The 22,217-nt window shown below is 49.9% G+C and overlaps 1 protein-coding gene across 1 annotated transcript in view; it reads left to right on the plus strand.

Annotated features, from left to right (window-relative positions):
- The window catches only part of Sptbn4 (spectrin beta, non-erythrocytic 4), a 91,508-nt gene that overhangs the window by 19,733 nt on the left and 49,558 nt on the right, over nucleotides 1-22,217 (plus strand). The window contains exons 5-15 of the mRNA XM_028855113.1: nucleotides 2,459-2,550; nucleotides 3,842-3,922; nucleotides 6,035-6,150; nucleotides 10,975-11,087; nucleotides 11,272-11,459; nucleotides 11,534-11,651; nucleotides 12,251-12,409; nucleotides 13,379-13,681; nucleotides 15,629-15,779; nucleotides 18,752-19,685; nucleotides 20,894-21,031. Coding sequence (XP_028710946.1) covers nucleotides 2,459-2,550; nucleotides 3,842-3,922; nucleotides 6,035-6,150; nucleotides 10,975-11,087; nucleotides 11,272-11,459; nucleotides 11,534-11,651; nucleotides 12,251-12,409; nucleotides 13,379-13,681; nucleotides 15,629-15,779; nucleotides 18,752-19,685; nucleotides 20,894-21,031 — 2,393 coding nt within the window. The remainder of the gene's footprint in view (nucleotides 1-2,458; nucleotides 2,551-3,841; nucleotides 3,923-6,034; nucleotides 6,151-10,974; nucleotides 11,088-11,271; nucleotides 11,460-11,533; nucleotides 11,652-12,250; nucleotides 12,410-13,378; nucleotides 13,682-15,628; nucleotides 15,780-18,751; nucleotides 19,686-20,893; nucleotides 21,032-22,217) is intronic.

The raw sequence follows: 22,217 nt of genomic DNA on the forward strand, positions 1-22,217 counted from the left end.
TTAGCTCTGAAGGCAGTTTGGTATAGTATAGTTACAGGTCTAGGAGGTGAATTGGGGGACACACCTAGGAGGTCACTGGATCTGGGAACTCTGAGAACAGGCTGGGACCAGAGACAAGTGTGCATGTCATCACCAAACAGGTAAATGAGGCTGTGCACGGGCATCACAGCTGGCCCTGAGGCAGTGCGGATGCTTCCTTGGAAGAGTCTTGCTTCTCTGCCTTGGAATCCACATGCCAAAGCCAGCTCTTCTTTAAAACGTATTTATTGTATTTACTAACATTCATTTTAGATTCACTCATTTTATTTTATGTATATGAATACTTTGCCTGTATGCATCTACATTTGCACCACATTCATGCCTGGTGACCTCGGAGGCAAGAGGAGGGCATTGAATCTCCTAGAACTCAAATGACAGGTGGTTGTGACTTGGGTGCTGGGAATCGAATCCAGGACCTCTGAGAGAACAACAAGTGCTCTTAACCGCTGAGCCATCTCTCCACCCCTGTTATATTTATTCTTAAAATTATGTGTCTCTGTGTGGGTATGTCCATGTAAATGCAGGTGCCCTCAGAGACTAGAGGTGCTGGGTCCCCACGGAGCTGGAGTTACAGGCAGCTGTGAGATGCCTGGAAGGTGTGATGTGACATGAACTTGGGTCCACAGTAAGAGCAGTCTGCACTCTTAACTGCTAAGGCATTCTTCCTGCCTCCCTCAGCCAGTTCTTGAGCACAGGACCCAGTCCTCAAATATTCCCCCGAGACTCTAACATCTATTATAGATTTTAAGCCATTAAAAACTATTCCAGGGGTGCGAAGACAGAAGGATCCCTGGGGCTTGCTAATCACATAGTTTATCCAAATCGATGGATTCCAGGTTCAGTGACAGACCATGTCTGGAAAAAGAAATTGGAATTTGACAGAGGAAAGCTCATGACAAAGACCTACCACACCGTCACACTTGAACACACACAGACATACACGAAATTTTGTTTAGTTATTTCTCCCTTGGAGTCCCTTCCATTCTCAGGGGTTTTTGTTTATTTGTTTTTTGTTTTTGCTTTTTTTTTTTTTTACCTCCCCCCTCATTTTTCCATGATAACTCTGTTTGCTCTGCTAAAAAAATATAGTTGGGTGAGGCAGTGCACACTTTTAATCCCAGCACATACCACATATAGTTCCCAGCTCACAGCCACCTGTAACTTCAGCTCTAGGGGATCTTCTGCCCTCTTCTGGTCTCTCCAGACATTGCACTCACATGCGTGTATATACACAAACACAGATGCACACACATATACATTTAAAGGGAATAGTTTTTACTTGATTTTTGTTTTTTGAGACAAGGTCTCATTCTGTAACCCAGGTTGGCCTCAGCCTTCCAAGTGCTAAGATTACAGAAGGAGATGTTTGTATCAACACCTGAGGAAGAATGGAGTCTATTCAGGATTTGGGAGGAGGATTATCCAAGCATAGGGAACAGACAGTGCAAAGGCTCTGAGGCAAAAATTTATAGCTAATTTGGCAAAAAAGTCATCGATGTCTGTGTCAGAGTGAGCTGATGAGAGCAGAGTCAGAGACTTCATGAAAGGAAGGTTGGAGGAATTTGGCTTTTACCTTAAGTGAAACTGCAACCCTGTGGCACAAGCCTTTAATCTCAGCTACTCAGGAGGCTGAGGCAGGAGGATCATAAATTCAATATCTACATATGCTACAAAATGAGTTCAGGGTTAACCTAGGCAACTCGGATGGACACTGTCTCAAAACTGAGAATGGAAAAGAGCTTGCCTAGAATCCGCTAATAACGGGCTGGGAACATGGCTCAGTGGTAGAGCCCCTGTCTAGAAACTTCCAGTGAGGAGCTGAGGTGTGGCTCAGTGGTAGAGTCCCTGCCTAGAGTCCCCCAGGGAGGGGTGGGGGTGTGGCTCAGTGGTAGAGCCCCTGCCTAGAATCCCCCAGGCTGGGGTGTGGCTCAGTGGTAGAACTCCTGCTTAGAATCTCCCAATGAGGGGCTGGTGGTGTGGCTCAGTGGTAGAGCATCTGCCTAGAATTACCCAGGGAGGGGCTGGGGGCATTGCTTAGTGGGAGAGATCTTGCCTAGAGTCCACCAATGAGAGTTTAGGGCCGTGACTCAGTGGTAGAGTGCTTGCTTAGCATATGGGAGGCATGTGATATGACCTGGGAGTTCCCAATGCCCCTCCTTGTACCACACGGGGAGCTGACATGAAGTCCACCACACTGGCCTAGTCACGAGAGGACAGTGGCTTGAATCAAAGAAGTTACCCCTAAGCTGTTTGGAGGCTTCAGGAAAATAAGCCCTAACTGACCTCTTCCTCCCCAGCTTATGGATGCACCGGTCCACTACAGAGCCATCCTCACCTGAACCCTGCCAGCTTCCCCTGGCACCACCAACCTTCAAAAGCCAGAGGGGTAGGGCCTGAAATCCTGTTTGCCTGTTCACAGATCCAAGTCATCAAAATCGAGACAGAAGACAACCGAGAGACCCGCTCAGCCAAGGACGCTCTGCTTTTGTGGTGCCAGATGAAGACAGCTGGGTGAGCGCCCCCTCCTCACAGCCATGGGTGCCTGCAACCTTTGGGGTTCCTTCCAGGACAACAGCTTAAGGGCGAGTGCACATCCTTTGTCAAAAGTTTTGTTCCAAACTGGTAAATTAGACACATCTCTGACCTTGGGGAACAAAAGTTCCAAAGAATTTCAGAAACCAAGTTCAAAGGCAAAGCTGGCAGAGTCCTTAGGAAGTGGCCGAGGAGCTTGGGGTCTAGCTTAGTTCAGAAATGGCTTGGGTTAGAGCTCAAGACCCTGTTTGACCCCAGGACTTCCAAAAAAGAACCCCCCCCCCAAACAGCAATGCTGACAGAGGTAGTTGTCCCTGACTGCTCCTGTCTGTCTGCTCCCACCTCCCCCCAATCTTGCCACTCAGGATATTTAACAGGCACCTGTGTGCACCCCAACCTATGTCCAAGCTCTGGCCACCTTGCCCTGTCAGCCGTCACCCCTTCCATGTAGGGCACTGCAGCCTGGGCAGTGAGATTCAAGATCCTTCCGCATGACTGAGACGGTGGGGTGGATGCAGGCTGTGATCTCCTTAGACCCCTCAGCGTTGTGGTCTGTGAGGGCCATGGCACACACTCCAGAGCCCCCATGGGGAGCAGGGGTGGGGGAGAGGGAGGAACAGATGGGAGGGAGGTGGGCTTTGTGCACCTTATCCTTCCTGGACTGTGTCGTGTGAAGCCATCTGTTTCTCCCGTCTGTCTTTACCTCCGTCTGCCTTTCCTTGTATCTCTGTCACCCAACCTCTGCTTCCTCCCTCTTTCCTTCCATTCTCCTGCCTTCCTGTCTCTCTCCCCTCCATTTTCTCCCTGCCGCTGTCTCTGTCTCATTCTCCCTCTCTCTTTCCCCATCACCTCTCATTTTTTCTCATTTGCTTTCTTTCATGTCTCTGACTTACCTCTTCCATATATACTATTTATCCTATCTGTCCATCCATCCATCCACCTATCCACTCACTCATCCATCCACCCACCCATCCATCCATTCATCCATCCATCCATCCACCCACCCACCCATCCATTCATTCATCCATCCATCCCACTCACCCATCCATCCATCCACCTATCCACCCATCCACCCATCCATCCACCCACTCATCCATCCATCCATCCATTCATCCACCAACCCATCTAAACACCTATCCACCTGTCCATCCACCCACCCACCCACCTACCCCTTGTTCTTTCTATGCCCATTGAATATCCACCTTTTCCTTGCTCCTATCCTTCTCTCTTGATTCATTTCTCCCTTTGTCTCCCCCTTCCCTACTCCCAGTTACCCTGAGGTAAACATCCAGAATTTCACCACCAGCTGGAGAGATGGCCTGGCCTTCAATGCCCTCATTCACCGCCACAGGTACCACCCTGCCCTGCTCCCTACCCCCACATCCTTGAGGCCATATACCTGTACATACACATACATACCACATATAGATGACACAGAAAACCCATCCCTTCACCTTTACCCCTTCATATATACTTATTTCCCATTGTCAATGTGCCTTTCAGCTTTTCACAGAGGTACACATACCCACACAGACTTTTGTTCAGGCCACAAACCTAGACACATGTGCACTTTGCACAGAGGAGCATCCATACAAATAGCCTGTGCAAATAGACACCCAAAGCGGGGAACTCAATGCCCGCTGTCTTAGTTTGCTTTCTATTGCTGTGATGAGACACTGGCTAAAACCAGTTTAAAAGGAAAAGGTTTATTTCATCTTACAACTCCCAGGTCACACTCCATCTCTGTGAGAAGTCAGGGCAGGAACCCAAGGGCCGGAGCCTGGCACCGGGAACTGAGGCAGGATGCTGGTTACTGGCTTGTTCCTCATGGCCTGCTCAGTTTCTCTGATTAGATTGAGGACCACCTGCTCAGGGATGGCACTGCCCACAGTGGGCTGGGCCCGCCCACATCAATCATTAATCAAGAAAATAAGGTCAGTCTGATGGTTGTATTTTTTTTTGGGGGGGGGGCTGAGGTTGACGACTCTAGCTCGTGCCAAGTTGACAAAAAACCAGTCAGCTCATGAGCAGATACCTAGCCTGCCTAGTATTTACGAGTGAGGGGCTGGAAGTGTGGCTTAGCAGTAGAGCCTTTGCCTACAGAGGCCCGTAAACATGCACAGCCAGGATGGGGGCCTCATTCCTGGTGGACTGTCCACTCTGGAGTGTGTCCACTCAGCGCTCTACATCCCCCAGAGCCCTGCTTCCTGGATCTCTGCACACTCAGGCACTTGTACCCCGGTGCCTAGTGCTAAACAGGCTGAGGTTTGAGTGTGCAGAAAAATGACACTCAACACCCTAACTTTCCAAATGACAGATTGGGGGAACTTCCAGCCTAGCGTCTGGAGGGAATTTGTTCAGGTGTGGCCAAAGCCAGTGCCCAGTTCTTCCTGGCACGTGTGTGTTCACTCAGCTGCCATCCTCACACACACATGGGGAGATCTGGACACCTTCTCCACAAGGAAACTCGAAAACTGTGACTGGATCATGTTTACCAGCAGGGGATATTTACAAAATGTCTTCTGTGTCCCAAGCAACATCGCTTGCTCCGAGTTCTTTTAATATTCGACACCCTCAGCAGGACTTTGCTATTATTAGCCCCGTTCACAATTGAGGAAACCTACAGAGAAACGGGCACTCAGACAGTGCCAGCCAAGGTGTGACCGAGCTGGGCCTGAACCCAGGGCTGGTTCCTGACCTCACTCTTCTGGCCATGGCAGCATGCTATATATAGTATATATACCATATATATATAGTCTGCCTGTATGCATGCCCTGACAGCTATATGATGATACGTGAATATATATCATATGCATAAATATACATACCCGAGCCAGCCTGGTCTACATAGTAAATTCTAGGACAACCAGGGCTACAAAGAGAAACCCTATTTCAAAAATCCAAACAAATAAATAAACAGATAAATAAATAAATAAACAGATAAATAAATAAATAAATAAATAAATAAATAAATAAATAAATAAATACACCAGAAGGTCCCTTGACACCAAGGCTGAAGGCCTGAGTACATGTGCCCTGACTACTATGTAATGCTGTGTACAAATATATCCAAGCAGGCATGGGGGCACCATGTGTACCCATGCTCCCATGCGACACACACAGGGCTGTACAGATTCGTCTTGCCAGATGATCCCACAGACTTACACAGGAAAGCATCCTGTGGGCTCATCACTCCAAGCTTCCATGGACAGAGCCACTAGTCTGTGCACACAGCCTGGCCCAGTGATAAATACACATGAATACATACATGTCCACACATGCCCTAACAAACAATGCATGCCCCAGGCACATGCTTGCCTGGTCCCGTAGCACACACACTTTTCCTCTTTGGCCGGGTTGTGCCCCTCACCTGGGTGGGGCTCAGGTAAAGACGTCCTTTTACCTGCTTGCCCACTGGCCCTGGAGCCTGCCTGCTGCCCGCCTGCTCTGTGCCCCTGCCCAGGCCTGATCTTGTGGACTTCAGCAAACTCACCAAGTCCAACGCCAACTACAACCTGCAGAGAGCTTTCCGCACAGCCGAACAGCACCTGGGGCTAGCACGTCTGCTGGACCCCGAAGGTGAGCCCCGTCTGGTCCCGTCTCTGCATCCATCCCAACTCCACTGTGAGAATCATTGCATCTCACCCAGCACCACAGCAGAGCCCACGGTCATTCCAAATCCCACCTCACTCCCCAAGCCTTCCTTACCTCCCTTCCCAGCCCATATCCTTCTCTCTCCATCCTCACCCTCTCTCATCCCAATGGAACCGCTCCTCTCCTCACCCCTGATTCCATCCCCAACCCCCATCTTCTCTCCAGCCCCAGCTTTAAATCCAAAACCTCTCCAGTCCTCAGCAATGTCTCCGCTCCCAACCACAGCGTCACCTCTAACTTCATTCCTTTTTTTGTTGTTTTGGTACTAGACATTGAACATAGTACCTGGTACTTGTTAGACAAGAGCTCTTACTGCTGAATCAATGCCTAAATCCCTCACACCTGAATCCTAGGGCAGGGCCTCTACCACTAAGCCACACCCCAGCCCCTCACTGGGGGATTCTAGGCAGGGGCTCTACCACTGAGCCACACCCCAGCCCCTCACTGGGGGATTCTAGGCAGAGGCTCTACCACTGAGCCACACCCCAGCCCCTCACTGGGGGATTCTAGGCAGGGACTCTACCACTGAGCCACACCCCAGCCTCTCACTGGGGGATTCTAGACAGGGGCTCTACCACTGAGCCACACCCCAGCCCCTCACTGGGGGATTCTAGGCAGGGGCTCTACCACTGAGCCATATCCCGGTTTTCTATTTACTGTTTTTTATGCACAGAGTCCTTGAGCTTGCCATCCTCTTGCCTCAGCCTCCCAAGTGTCTGGGGTGATAGGGCCTGCCCTACCAGTCCTTGCTTTTACCTTTCCTCCTCTCCCCATCCCGATCCTCATATCCGATCTCATTTCTGTCCTGATTCACTCATCTTCTGTCTGTCCCAGCCCCATTCCTCCCGCATCCTTGGTGGCAATCCTCAGTGTTCCCTGGCACCATCATCCCCCAGCCACTGAGATGACAGCGCTTCCTTTTCTGCACACAGACAGCGCGGCTGGGTGGTTATCACAATTTTCCCTTCATGCTCACGTTCTTTTCTTTCACCCACGTGCTAGGATTACTGAGGAGTTGTTTATTTGTTTATTTTTGCAGTACTGGGGACTAAACCTCAGGACTTGTACAAGCTAGGCAAGTGTTCTGCCGTGAAGTCACATCCCAGACTGTCAACTCTGCTTTATTCATTCATTCATTCGTTTGTTTGTTTGTTTATTTATTTATGGTTTTTGAGACAGGGTTTCTCTGTGTAGCTCTGGCTGTTCTGGAACTCACTCTGTGGACCAGGCTGGCCTCGAACTCACAGAGATCTGTCTGCTTCTGCCTCCCATATGCTGGGATTAAAGGCGTGCGCCACCACCATGCCTAGCATTAAGTCCAGCTTTAACTGTGTTTTGAAGAGCTGTAAATGAAAGCTCATTGAAGTCACTTACTGTGTCTCTTGCTCTAATTACATACCCTGACAAGAAGCAACTTAGAGGAGAATGGGTTTATTTTTAGCTTATGATTCCAGATACAGTCCATCATTGTGGAGAAGATAAAGCGCGAGGCACATTCAATAGCCAGCCATGTGACGCCCATAGTCAAAAGAGGAGAGAAATGCACCTGTATTCACTTGCTTGTCTGTGATTTCTCTACTCTTGCATAGTTCAGGCCCCCTTGCCTAGGGAATGATGCCTCCAGCAGTGGGCTGGGCCTTCCTCTGTCAATTAACTTAATTAAGACCATCCTTCACAGACATGCGCGCCACCAACTGAAACTAACCATCATCCCCACCATATGTTGAAAAGCAGAAACATGGTCTCAGCAAGTCGACGCTGTGTCTGATAGCAGTATTCTGCTCTCGGTGCCCGAACATAATAGATGTCAGTGCGTGTCAGTTTCATGACGCAGCCAAGATTCCTGTGGGCTGGGTTTGTGTAGTGGCATTTGTGTAGTGCACATGGCTGTAATGCCAGGACTTGGGAGACTGGGTCAGGAGGATGAAGAGTTGAAAGCCAATCCACGCTTCACAGTGAGACCTTGTCTCTGTGCATTTGATACTTATGTTTAAGTAACATCAGAATTTGTTGAGTGTCTCATTTGTGGCTATTATTTTTTAAAAATAAAAATTTTGTTTCCTTTTTAGGTGTGTGTGTGTGTGTGTGTGTGTGTGTGTGTGTGTGTGTGTCTGTGTCTGTGTTTGGGTATGTGGATATGTTTCCAGGTCCCCTGGAGCTGGAGGAAAGGCAGTTTGAGCTGTCTGTCCTGTGTGGATGCTGGGAACTGAACTCCAATCCTCTGCAAGAGCAGTATGGCCTCTTTTAGCTGCTAAGCCACCTCTCTGCCCCCGCCCCCAGCCCTTCTTTCTTTGTATTGATGTTTGAGACAGGATAGCTGACCTCTAATTATGTAACCAAGGCTGGCCTTGGGTCCCTGCTCTTCCTGCCTCCATGACCTGAGTGCTAGGAGTATAGGTGTGTACTGCCACACCTGGCATATTCTTTGTAAGTTTTCTCATGTTTCTGGGAGGCAGGGATCCAGATTGTCCTCACTGTAACAGTGGGAGAAACTGAGGCTCAGAGAAGTTAGGGCCATTTCCTGAGAACACACAGCAAGTAAGATGTTAAGCTGAGATTCAAACATATGCTACTGTTGAAGCCCGAGTCCTTAGTGTCAAACCTCGAACACCATACACTTGGTTAGTGTTTCTGGAGTGGCATCTGAGTGCTAGGCATGGCAGGGACTGTGGAGAAAAAGACAGGTCTAGATATCTCCACAGAGTGTGGTCGCAGCTTAATCCCAAGTCCTGATGCCTTCCAAGGAGGAAATGAGAAACTGTATGAGGCTGGGGATGTAGCTCGGTTGTTGATCACTTGCCTAGCAGGTGCAGGTCCGTGAGTTGGAACACACACAGACAGAGACACACACAGACACACACACAGAGACACAGAGACACACATACACACACACCTAGACATAGATACCCATAGACACACACACACAGACACACACAGAGACATAGACACCCACAGACACACACAGAGACACACACACAGGCACACATACACAGAAATATACACAGACACACATACAGACACACACAAAGAGACACATACAAACACAGACACACATGTAGAGACACATACAAATACACAGACACACATACACAGACAGACAGACAGACAGACAGACAGACAGACACACACACACACACACACACACACACACACACAGAGGATGTTATGAGAGAGAATGATGAGAAAAAATGAGGTAAAGAATTCGGATCCAGGTAGGATGAAAGCTTGTGTGAGCAAATTTGAATTGAGCTGTGAGTAAAAGTTACACATACAGAAGGGAGAATGGTATCGGGGAGGAAAGAAAGGATATGCATGAGGGCTGAGGTGGTAGGCATTGGTAGGATGGTGTTCAGAAGAATTACAGGGGTCAGTGAGACAGTTCACCTGGCAAGGTGCTGCCACTGAGCCTGACAGCGTGAGCGCCACACGGTAGAAGGAGATAACCAGTCCCGCATGGTGCATAATTAACTAATCAATTTAATGTGGTTAAAAAGAAACAATTATAGATAATTTATCTATGGTTATGTGTCAGACACTGTTTAATCCCATGAATAGAAGATCCCCACTGGGCAGATTAAAAACCAAAACCAAAACAAAAGTCCGGAGGAGGTGGAGTTTGGGAGGCAGAAGCAGGTGGATCTCCGTGAGTACAGAACTACCCTGGTCTACAAAGCAAGTTCCAAGCATGCTGGACCACACAGTAAGACTTGTCAAAAAAGCGAGCGAGCGAGCGAGCGAGCGAGGAAGGAAGGAAGGAAGGAAGGAAGGAAGGAAGGAAGGAAGAGGTTGTAGAGATGGTGGTTAAGAGCACTGACTTACTGACTTCTCTTCCAGAGGACCTGGGTTCAATTCCCACATGGCAGCTCACCACTGTCTGTAACTCCAGTTCCCTGGGATCAGACACCCTCACATAGACATACATGCAGGCAAAACACCAATGTACATAAAATAAAATTTAAAAATTACCCCCCCCCAAAAGAGGACCCAGGTTTTATGCCCTGCTCCCAAATGGTTCACAGCTGTAAGTTTAGTCATAGGGCATCCAATGCTTTCTCCTGGCATCTGTGGGCACTGTATAGCACATGTGATACACAGACATACATGTAGGCAGTACACTCAGACATATAAATAAAAATAAAGTTTAAAAATGTTAAGAAAAAATAGCCAGTCTGTGGTGCTGTAAACCCTTAACTCAGCACTTGGGAGGCAGAGGCAGGTGGATCTCTGAGTTCCAGACCAGCCTGGTCTACGGAGTGAGTTCCAGGAAAGCCAGGACTACAAAGAGAAACCCTGTCTTGAAAAACCAAAAAGAAAAAAAGAAAAGAAAAAGAAAAAACCTGCCTCCTCAAATTACTATAAGAAAAAAAGAAACAAAGAAAGAAAGGAAAAGAAAAAGAAAACCAGAAATAAAGAGATGGTCCAGTGGCTAAGAGCCTGACTGATCTTGGGAAGGATCTGGGGATTCAGTTCCCAGCACCCATGTGGCAACTCACGACCATCTGTAACTGTAGCTCCAGAGGATTTGGCGCCCTCTTCTGGCCTGCAACAACACTGTCCACACATGGTACAGTCACACGCAGGCAGAACACCCATTACAAAAAATGGTAAAATAATCTTTTTAATTAAAAAAAAAAATTTTAAAGAGAAAAAGAAAACACCAACATTTGAGGACCAGAGAGGTTGTTTTGCCTAAGGCCACACAGATAGTCAGAAACTCCACCGTGTTCTTTGAATCCCCTCTCCCGCCAGATGTGAACATGGAGGCTCCAGATGAGAAGTCCATCATCACCTATGTGGTCTCCTTCTACCACTACTTCTCCAAGATGAAGGCTCTGGCTGTGGAGGGAAAGCGCATTGGGAAGGTAGGAGGGAGCCGAGGAATGGGGGAGGGCGGAGACGTCAGGAACCCCTGCTGGGTCTTGGAGATTAAGTCTCTATACTGGTACCCAGAGCCATCAGGACAACCCACCCTCGCTTTCCACCAGAACCAGACCCTGTACCTCGACCTTGGAAACAAAGCTGACGCTCCCTTTTTCGCTGGGTCAGGTCCTGGACCAGGTGTTGGAGGTGGACAAGATCATAGAGCGCTACGAGGAGCTGGCGGCGGAGCTGCTGGCCTGGATTCAGCGCACCGTGGGCCTCATCAGCAACCAGAAGTTTGCCAACTCCCTGAGTGGGGTGCAGCAGCAGCTGCAGGCTTTCACTGCCTATTGTACGCTGGAGAAGCCCGTCAAGTGAGACTCGGCTGAGGAGCGGAGGGGTGGTGATGGGCGTGTGAGATGGGGACCCTGAACTCATGCCTCCTCAGGTTTCAGGAGAAGGGCAACCTGGAGGTGCTGCTCTTCAGTATCCAGAGCAAACTGCGCGCCCACAACCGGCGCCTCTTCGTGCCTCGGGAAGGCTGTGGCATCTGGGATATCGACAAGGTGAGTGCCCTAGTTTGGGTTTTTATTGCTGTGAAGAGACACCATGACCTCGGCAACTCTTATAAAAGAAAACGTTTAATTGGGTTCAGAGGTTCGGTCTGTTATCATCATGGCGGGAAGCATGGTGGCATGTAGGCAGACGTAGTGCTGGAGAAGGAGCTGAGAGTTCTCCATCAGGATCAGCACACAGCAGTAAGAGAGCCAGCCACTGGGCCTGGCTTGAGCATCTGAAATCTCAAAGCCTGCCCCTGGTAACACTTCCTCCTACAAGACCACACCCACTCCAACAAGGCCACACCTCCTAATAGTGCCACCCCCATGAGCTTATGGTGGCCATTTTCATTCAAATCACCACAGTGAGGTTGCGGACTTAAGGGAGAGACAAGATGGCACTATGGAATTGTAAAGGTTCCCATTATAGAATCACGGCCTGAATGTTTATTCTGCCAATCACGAGAAGGCAGCAGGTTCTTTTTTTTTTCCTTCTAATTTGCTTGAAGGTGCCGTATATGCCGTGAGTGGCCTCAGACAGGAAAGCCAGGATCTTGAAACAGGGGACAGTTATTGGACGCTAAGCACCTCCTCTTGTCTTCCTCCAGGCATGGGGTGACCTGGAGAAGGCTGAACATGAGCGGGAGGCGGCCCTCAGAGCCGAGCTCATCCGACAGGAGAAGTTGGAACTCTTGGCTCAAAGATTTGACCACAAGGTGGCCATGAGGGAGAGCTGGCTGAATGAGAACCAGCGCCTGGTCTCCCAGGTATGAGCTTGGCCTTGGCTAGGGGTGGGGGGTGGAGGGGCGTAGGGGGTTGAGGGTGAGAAGACCTCATTGCCCTGGGACTCAAAATGGAGACTAAGCAACAGGGAAGGTTGGTTTAGCCTTCTATGCAACAAAAGAGGGTTGGAAGGGAGTCCTAAGAGATCGGTAAGGGGCATGGGTCTGAGTTCAGAGGAGACAGGAGAGTGAAGTTCATCTTGAGAGAAGGGGGGAAATAGAGCCCCCTTAACACAGAAGGGAGATGTTTAGCTAGAGTGAGTGAAGGTGGAGATTGCATCTGGTGTCCAGGGTAACTCAGGAGGCTATAACTGGTCCCCCAAGTATCAGGATGGGGCAAATCGGGTCCCCAGTCTCCAGAACGATGCAAAGGTGGACCTGTTTTCTGGGTAACAAGTTCACAGGTAGACATACCACAGAGGAGGACAGGACTGGTCTGCAGAGTAACTGGGGAAGGTGGGGTGGTTTCTAGAGTAACCAGGGAGGATGGGGCTAGTCTCCAGGGTAACAGGAGTAGGGAGTGGACTGATCTCCGGGGCAACTAGAATTGGTGTTCTGTTGTCTAGAGGAACTATGATGGGTCTGGTTTCCAAGGCAGCAGAAAGTAGGATTGATTTCTAGGGTAATTGGAGGTGGGTGGGACTGGTCTCCAAGGTAACAAAGGAAGATGAGACTGGTTTCTAAGGAAACTGAATAGGGTGAGGCTAGTCTCCAGGGTAACAGTGGGACTGATTTCCAGGATAACCAGGCATGATGGGGTTGGTCTCCAGGCTAACAGGGAAAGGCGGACTGATGTTCAAGATAACTGGGAAGATGGGCTGGTCTCTGGGGTAAAGAAGCTGTAGGTGTGGTCTCTTGAGATGGTGAGGGGAGTTTCTAGGGTCATTCGGGGTCAAAGCAGCAGGTGGCCGCCTGAAGCAGCATGGTAGGTGTCTTTGGCCTGCAACTTCCCAGGACAACTTCGGATATGAACTGCCAGCAGTGGAGGCAGCCATGAAGAAGCACGAGGCCATCGAAGCAGATATCGCAGCCTATGAGGAGCGGGTTCAAGGTGTAGCAGAGCTAGCCCAGGCATTGGCAGCTGAAGGCTACTACGATGCCCGGCGGGTAGCAGCCCAACGCGACAGTGTCCTTCGCCAGTGGGCCCTGCTGACTGGGCTGGTAGGTGCCCGGCGGACCCGGCTGGAACAGAATCTGGCCCTGCAAAAGGTCTTCCAGGAGATGGTCTACATGGTGGACTGGATGGAGGAGATGCAGGTGAGGACCAGATGAGGGGTCTCAGAGTGGGGGGGCAGGTGTTTGGAGGACAGGGAAGGATGCAGATTCTGAGGGTTGACACAGAGGAAGAGGTGTAGGAGGGAGAAGACAGATAAAGAGGAAGCCTCAGGTCAGGGGTGATGTATCTCAGTTGGTACAGTGCTTGCCTGCCCTGGGTTCCACCCCCAGCACCACATAAAACTGGGTATGGCAGTGCACACCTGTACTCCTGGCACTCAGGAGAGTGGAGAGATCTGGAGTTCAAGGTCATCCTCAGCTACATAGAGAGTTCAAGTTAAAAACCAAAACAAAAAAAGCCTGAAGTGGTGGTACACACCTTTAATCCCAGTACTCAGGAGGCAAAGGCAAGTGAATCTCTGTTAGTTCGAGTCCAGCCTGGTCTACAAAGTGAGTTCCACGAAAGCCAGGGCTACACAGAGAAACCTTGTCTTGAAAAACAAAACAAAACAAAAGGTACAGCAAGGTGTCTCAGCGGGTAAAAAGGTGTCTGGTATCAAGCCGGTGACCTGATTCAATCTCCAGAACTCATATGTAGCAGGAGAGAGCCAACTCCCCAGAATTATCCTCTAACATCTATGCAAACGAGCATGTGTGAGCCTATGCACACACAGTAAATAAGTAAACAAAGGAGCGTGTGTGAGCCTATATACACACAATAAATAAGTAAACAAACGAGCTTGTGTGAGCCTATGTACACACAATAAGTAAACAAAGGAGTGTGTGAACCTGTGCACACACAATAAATAAGTAAACAAAGGAGTGTGTGTGAGCCTGTGCTCACACAGTAAATAAGTAAACACATAACAAAACAAAGCAGACAGGTGAGAGGTGCAGCAGGTGAAGTCACTCGCCCTGAAGGTCCTGGAACCCACGTGGCAGGGAGAACTGACGTCACGGAGTTGCCCTTTCACCTTCACAGGCATATTTTGGCATGAGTGCCCCCAACATCTTAAACACATGTACACACATACATGTACCACACACACACACTCACACATACACACACACCACAATACACACACACCACATTCACATACACACCACACACACACACACACACATATTCACACACCACACACACACAACATACACACACACCACAATATACACACACCATACACACACACCACACACACTCACACATACACACACACCACATTCACACATCACTCACACACACACCATACACACACACCACACACACTCACACATACACACACACACCACAACACACACACCACACACACACCATACACACACACCACAATATACACACACCATACACACACATACCATACACACACCACACACACATACACCATTCATATACACAGCACACACACACATACACACACTCCACAATATACATACACCACACACACATACACCATACACACACACACCACAATATACACACACCACACACACATACCATATACACACACCACACATACACACAGCACACACACACATATACACAAACACACCACACACAGAAAAGCAGACAAATGTCTGGCTACAGGGAAAACACCAGGGTAGAGTCAGTTTGGAAAAGAGATATCTACCGGAGATAGATGGAGAGAGAGAGAGAGAGAGAGGAAGGTAGAGACAGAGAGAAAAATAGGAAAGGGTGGGGAGTAAAGGGAAGGAGGAGAAAGAGAGAAAGAGAAAAAGAGGGAAGGTGGAGAGAGAGAGAGAGAGAGAGAGAGAGAGAGAGAGAGAGAGAGAGAGACTCTATGGCAGTCCGTGGAGACACTGAGAGATGGGAACATTCTGGGATGCAGGATGACAGACCAGGGAGACCATGACAGGGATGAGAGTTGCCCTAGTTGTCCTTTGCCTAGTGTTGCAAAGGCTGGTGTGCTGTGGGGAGAGGTGAGTGGCTCCGGGCGATGCTGGTGTGAGCTCAGTGCTGTCTCCCGGCAGACTCAGCTGCTGTCTCGGGAATGTGGGCAGCATCTGGTGGAGGCCGACGACCTGCTACAGAAGCATGGATTACTGGAGGGGGACATCGCAGCCCAGAGGGAGCGGGTGGAGGCCCTCAATGCTGCGGCCCTGAGATTCTCTCAGCTGCAGGGTGAGTCTGGGGAAGGGAGGGGAAGGAGTCGTTCATGGTGGATGCTAATAAAGGCAAAGAAGACTCCTGAGAGATGGAAGGAAGGGAGGCAGGGAAGGAAGGAGGGAAGGGGGAAGGAGGGAGGGAGGAAGGAAGGAAAGAAGGAAGGGAGGAAGGAAGGGTGGGTCTTCCTGTTCTTGGAGGCATCTGAGCAGAGTCTAGGATTTCGCTTGGTTAGGAAGATCATGGAGGTACCAATGCCAAGTGGAGTGTTGGACCACCAAATCTTGTCCTGCTTTTCAGTTATACAGAAATACATCACTTGTTTTGAACATTAATGTGCTAAGCCTTTCACAACTCAATCTCAGTTAACACCATAAAACAACATCAAATGTGAAAAGAGCTAAGGATGTGCCAGGTGTGGTGGCACACACCTTTAATCCCGGCACTCAGGAGGCAGAGGCAGGCGGATCTCTCAGTTCGAAGCCAGCCTGGTCTACAGAGTTCCAGGATAGTCAGAGCTGCTACACAGAGAAACCCTATCTCAATTTTTTTTTGTTTTTCAATTTATTTCTTATGTATATGAGTGTCTCGCCTGCATGTATGTATGTATGTACCTCATACCTGCCTGGATGCCCTTGTAAGTCAGAAGGAGGCATTGGATCCCCTTAAACTGGAGTTATGGATGGTTGTGAGCTGCCATGTGGGTGCTAGGCATTGAACCAGGGTCCGAAGCGCTCTTGACCACTGGGTGTTTGTCCAGCCCCTCATGACTGAGCATCCCATTCATTCTTATTTATATAGGAGTAGGGGCTTTTGCAGTTAACAATAACAATTATTTACCTTGGCTGGCTGAGGGGGTGTGGGGGTCATTGTGGTTTGCACAACCACCTTGATTTTGTCTGTGCCCTGGGTTGATTGTGAGTTGGTTCGATTTTGTTCTACTGCACTGTGGTCAGGGAATGACCTGGTTGATGGTGTTCCGATACTTGTCTGATGTTTGTCAGCCGGCCCCGAGTGCTGGCAGCATTTCTTTGGTGAGGAAACACAAACCTAGACCACAGAGCTTGCAAGATGATGGGGGAGTTGCTCATCTTATTGGGCATGTGCTACCTCCTAAGAGTAAATTTGGGCTGGGGATGTGGCTAAGCATGCTGGAGGCCCTGGGTTCAATCCTTTGCACCCACAAACAGTATGGTGGTGAATGACCGTAATCCTTGCACTTGGAAGATGGAGAAGGATTTGGAAGTTTAAGGACACCCTTCCCTACATAGAAAGTTCAAGGCATTTGGAGTGATTTGACAACTTCCTATTTAAAAAAAAAAAAAAAAAAAAAAAAAAAAAAAAAAAAAAAAAAAAAAAAAAAGGAAGGAAGGAAGGAAGGAAGGAAGGAAGAACAAACATTGAGGTTTTTTTCCTAATCCTGTTGGATGTCCTGATCTTGACCCAGACTCCCGTCACTGTGTTGTCATGGTGATGATGCACTATGGATCCAGAACAGGCTCTTGATCGACCCCATCCCCAAGCCCTTTTTCAGTGCTGGGCACTGCACCTAGGGCTTTGGACACACTGAGTGCATGGTCTGCTGAGTAGCTGGCTCCCAGCTGCTCCCAGCTGGCCCTGAGCTATACCCATGCCTCCCTTTAATGTTCCATTTTGACACAGGGCCCACTAAGTTGCTCAGGCTAGCCTTGAACTCACGTGGTAACCCAGGAGGTTTCCTCAATAGCTGGGCCGACTGGCCTGGCTTTAAAGATATTTTTATTTTTTTTATTTTTTATTTTTTTTAATTTTATTTATTTATTTTTTTGGTTTTTCGAGACAGGGTTTCTCTGCGTAGCTTTGCGCCTTTCCTGGAGCTCACTTGGTAGCCCAGGCTGGCCTCGAACTCACAGAGATCCGCCTGGCTCTGCCTCCCAAGTGCTGGGATTAAAGGCGTGCGCCACCACCGCCCGGCCTAAAGATATTTTTAAAGACTGATTTTACTTTTATGTGTGCGTGTGTGTCTGTGTGAGTGTGGTTGCCTGTGGAGGACAGAATAGGGCACCGAATCCCATGTGGCTGGAGTTACAGTCAGTTGTGAGCCACCAACATGGGTGCTGGGAACCCAACTCAGGTCCCTTTGGAAGAGCAACAAGTGCTCTTAACCACTGAGCCATCTTTCCAGCCCCTTTTTAATTTTTAGGCAGAGCCTTGCTATGGAGTCCAGGCTGGCTTTGAACTTGCTATCTTCCTGCTCCCATCTCCCGAGTTTTGGGATTACAGGCATGCACTGCTGGTTGTATTCGCTCCATCAGGGAAAGGTTGACTGTGATCTGTTAAATGAATTTCACAGTTTCTCTTCTTATGAATTAGGGACTCAGGAGGAAGTCGAAATATTTGAGGAAAAACGTTCATGGGACAGCAATGGTGCCACCCACACACCTTTAATCCCAGTACTAGGGAGGCTAGTGCCAGGTGGACCTTGAGAGTTTGAGGCCAGCCTGGTCTGTATAGTGAACTAAAGGACAGCCAGAGCTACCTAGTGAGACCCTGTCTCAACAAAACAAAACAAAACAAAACAAACAAAAAACCATGTTAATTAATAGATTAGGCAAGAGGAGAGGAGGAATCCTGAACACTTCCTGAAGGACAAGGAAGTTGCATTTGGCCCAGTTCTCCAGGAAACAGAGTTTACATTCTTGTATGCACATCTGAGATGCTTGGAATCCATCAGTCAGCTGCAAGTCACCCCCATTCCCTGGGCTCTGCCGTGTATGGAATGGTGTGGAATGCGATAGTTAATGAAGGAGATAGCTTTTATCGGCCCCCAGGGAACCATTACCCCAAAGAAAGATTAAACAGGTGGTGACATTCTACGGTAGGAAGAATGAGGTAGTCGGCGAGAAGTCTGAGAATCCAGTGCTTGCTCTAAGCTTGGAGTGTCCGGGAAGCCTTAGGAGGGGGTGACATGGGCTTACACTTCTTCCTATCCTCTCCTTCCCCTGTCCCAGGCTATCAGCCCTGCGATCCTCAGGTCATTTGCAACCGCGTGAACCACGTGCACGGCTGTCTGGCGGAGCTGCAGGATCAGGCGGCACGGCGACGAGCAGAGCTGGAGGCATCGCGGAGTCTGTGGGCGCTGCTCCAAGAGCTGGAGGAGGCGGAGAGCTGGGCGCGGGACAAAGAGCGCCTCCTAGAGGCCACGAGCGGCAGTGGCGGCGCGGCGGGCACGGCGGGGGGCGCGCACGACCTGTCCAGCACCGCTCGCCTGCTGGCTCAGCACAAGATCCTGCAGGGCGAACTGGGCGGCCGGCGGACGCTGCTGCAGCAAGCGCTGCGACGCGGAGAGGAGCTGGCTGCGGCGGGTGGCTCCGTGGGTCCGGGCGCTGAGCCCTTGCACTTGGCCAGCCTAGCGGAGCGCGCAGCGAGCGCTCGGCGTCGGTGGCAGCGGCTGGAAGAGGCGGCTGCACGCAGGGAACGAAGGTTGCAGGAGGCGCGGGCTCTGCATCAGTTCGGCGCTGACCTGGACGGGCTCCTGGACTGGCTTCGCGACGCGTACCGCCTGGCAGCCGCCGGCGATTTCGGTCACGATGAGGCCTCCAGCCGTCGCCTGGCGCGCCAGCACCGCGCTCTCACCGGGGAGGTGGAAGCGCATCGCGGCCCTGTGAGTGGCCTTAGGCGCCAGCTGGCGACACTGGGAGGAGCCAGTGGGGCCGGGCCGCTGGTGGTGGCGCTGCAGGTGCGCGTGGTGGAAGCCGAGCAGTTGTTCGCCGAGGTGACCGAGGTGGCCGCGCTGCGACGCCAGTGGCTTCGGGACGCGCTCGCCGTGTACCGCATGTTCGGCGAGGTGCACGCGTGCGAGCTGTGGATTGGAGAGAAAGAGCAGTGGCTGCTGGCCATGCGTGTACCCGATTCCCTCGACGACGTTGAGGTGGTGCAGCACCGGTGAGCACGCATGCGGAAGACCCCCATGACCCCTTGCTCACGCACACAACCTCACATCCTTTGGCTCAACAGTTCACATGGGGGCACCAGCTTTATCCTTCATCAGATTTGTGACTGCCTTACACTCTGGACCTCGGTTTGCCCGTGCCTATGTCTCCAGCTTGTGGTGAACAGGAAATGAGTTCACCGGTGTGAAACACCTAGCAAATGCTTTCGGGATACAGAGCCTCCCAAAGCCCTTTGCTGTTGTTATGAGGTTGATATTCACAGAATACATATTGACAGACCCCTCCAACCTGGCCCATGCCTGAGACTCCCATTAAGACAGATGTCATCTCCTAGCTACTAAGGTGGCTTCCACCCTGGAGCACACCTTTAATCCCAGCATACGCAGGCAGATCTCTGTGAATTCAGGGCCAGCCTGGTCTACATAGTGAGTTCCAGGACAGCCAAAGATACCGTGAGATCTTGCCTCAAAAATTAAAAATAAAAATAAATCAATAATCCTGGCCTGACATATAGTAGGGCAGATTGAAGGAGGCGACTGTGGCAGCTGAGTTGGGGAGCAGATCAGGAGGCAAGTAGATGATAGAGACCGTGGGGGGATTATGATCTGGGGCAGTGATCCAAAATAAGGTCTAGGGGTCAGGGGCTTGGGAGTTATTTGGGGCTGTCCCTGAGCGAGGGATTCAGAGGAAGACTAAGTTGAAGGGAGATGCCAAGGACAGTTTGAGTCACAGTAGGTGTGAGAACACCAAGGATGTATGTAGCCAGCCATAAGGCTGAAGACAGATTCAAATGGGAATGATTGAGGTTGGACATGGAGATGTGGAGGGCCAGCATTCGGAGGTGAGGATGGGTGCGATGATTCAGGGACGGTGTGATGACAAGTCTAGAGGACCAGGATGGAGTGCTGAGCGATCTAACATTCCAGCAGCCGCACACAAAATAGAGCCCGTGCTGGTCAGGGTGGCATGCACGCCTGGGCTCAAGGTCGTCAGCTACATGGAGAGTTTGAGGCCAGCCTTGGGCTACAGAAGAGAGAGAGAGAGAGAGAGAGAGAGAGAGAGAGAGAGAGAGAGAAGAAAGTGAGTAAGAAAGAAAGAAAAATTCCTGTGAGGGGAACAGAAATGGAGTAGGAACCCATGACCAAAAGTGAGCTGCTTCCTGCAGGTCCACACCTCTGATTTCTCCATCCTCTTCTGCAGATTTGAAAGTCTGGACCAGGAGATGAACAGTCTGATGGGCCGAGTCCTGGATGTGAACCACACGGTTCAGGAGTTGGTGGAAGGAGGTCACCCCAGCTCAGATGAGGTGCGCTCCTGTCAGGACCACCTCAACAGCAGGTAGGTGGAGCCTGGGCAGGAAAGTCCTTCTTCCTGTCAATGCCTTCTCTGTGAACCTTGTAAATCAGGAAAATCTTTTTGAAAGGTGCACACTTGTGTGCAGTGCCTGTAGAGGCCACAAGAGGGCATTGGATCCCCTGGAGCTGGAGACACAGGTGGTTGTGAACCTCATAATGTTGGCGCTGGGAATGGAACTGGGGTTCTCTGCAAGAGCCGTATGAATTCTTAACCACTGAGCCATCTCTTCAGGCTCAAGGACAACCTGGCAAAAAGGTAATACACAGCCAGTGCTGGTGGTGATGGGTTAATATGGGGCTGCAGCCCATTACATTGGCTGTTCACTGGTTTGCTCAGAAAGAGTTTATGAGGTGCTATTATTGGCCAGGAGTTTTTCCATGCACTTCATCTTATTTGGGGGTTCTTATTTACTTGTCTATTACTTTGGTTCCTTGAGGCAAGGGCTCCTGTTGCTCAGGCTGGCCTTGAACTCATTGTGTAGCTGAGGATGACCTTGAACTCTTGGTTCTTTCTTCTACCTCCCAGGTATCAGGATTACAGGCATGTGCCACCATACCTGGCTCTATGTTTTGCTATTTATTTATTTATTTATTTATTTATTTATTTATTTATTTATTTATTTATTTGAGTCAGGGTCTCACTATGTAGCATTGGCTGTACTGAAACTTGCTACATAGATCAGGCTGGCCTCACCTCAAACTCACAGAGATCTGCCTGACTCTGCCTCCCAAGTGCTGGGGTTAAGATGTGTGCCACCATACCTAGCTCTGTTTCCAGTGCAGCCTTGAACTCACAGAGATCTGGATGGATCTCTGCCTCCTGAATGCTAGGATTAAAGGTGTATGCTACCATTGCCTGACTTCTATGTTTAATACAGTGGCTGGCTTTTCCCTCTGATCTTCAGATAGGCTTTATTGGGGTGCACAAATAAAATATCATTACAATCTTGCCTCAACAACCAGAGACATTCCTGTATCCAATCTCCCCAATCAGGAGACTGAAGCGGGAGGAGTGCCAGTTTCAGGCCAGCCTGAGATACGAACTAGAACCCTTCTAGAAAGGGACAGGGTATGGTGGAGAGATGGCTCAGCAGTTAAGAGCACTGCTCTTGTAAAGAACTCAGGTTCTGTTCCCAGCACTCACATGGTGGCTCACAACCCTCTGCAAC

This window comes from Peromyscus leucopus, chromosome 1 (genome assembly GCF_004664715.2).
Source record: "Peromyscus leucopus breed LL Stock chromosome 1, UCI_PerLeu_2.1, whole genome shotgun sequence".
NCBI classification, from domain to species: Eukaryota; Metazoa; Chordata; class Mammalia; order Rodentia; family Cricetidae; genus Peromyscus; species Peromyscus leucopus.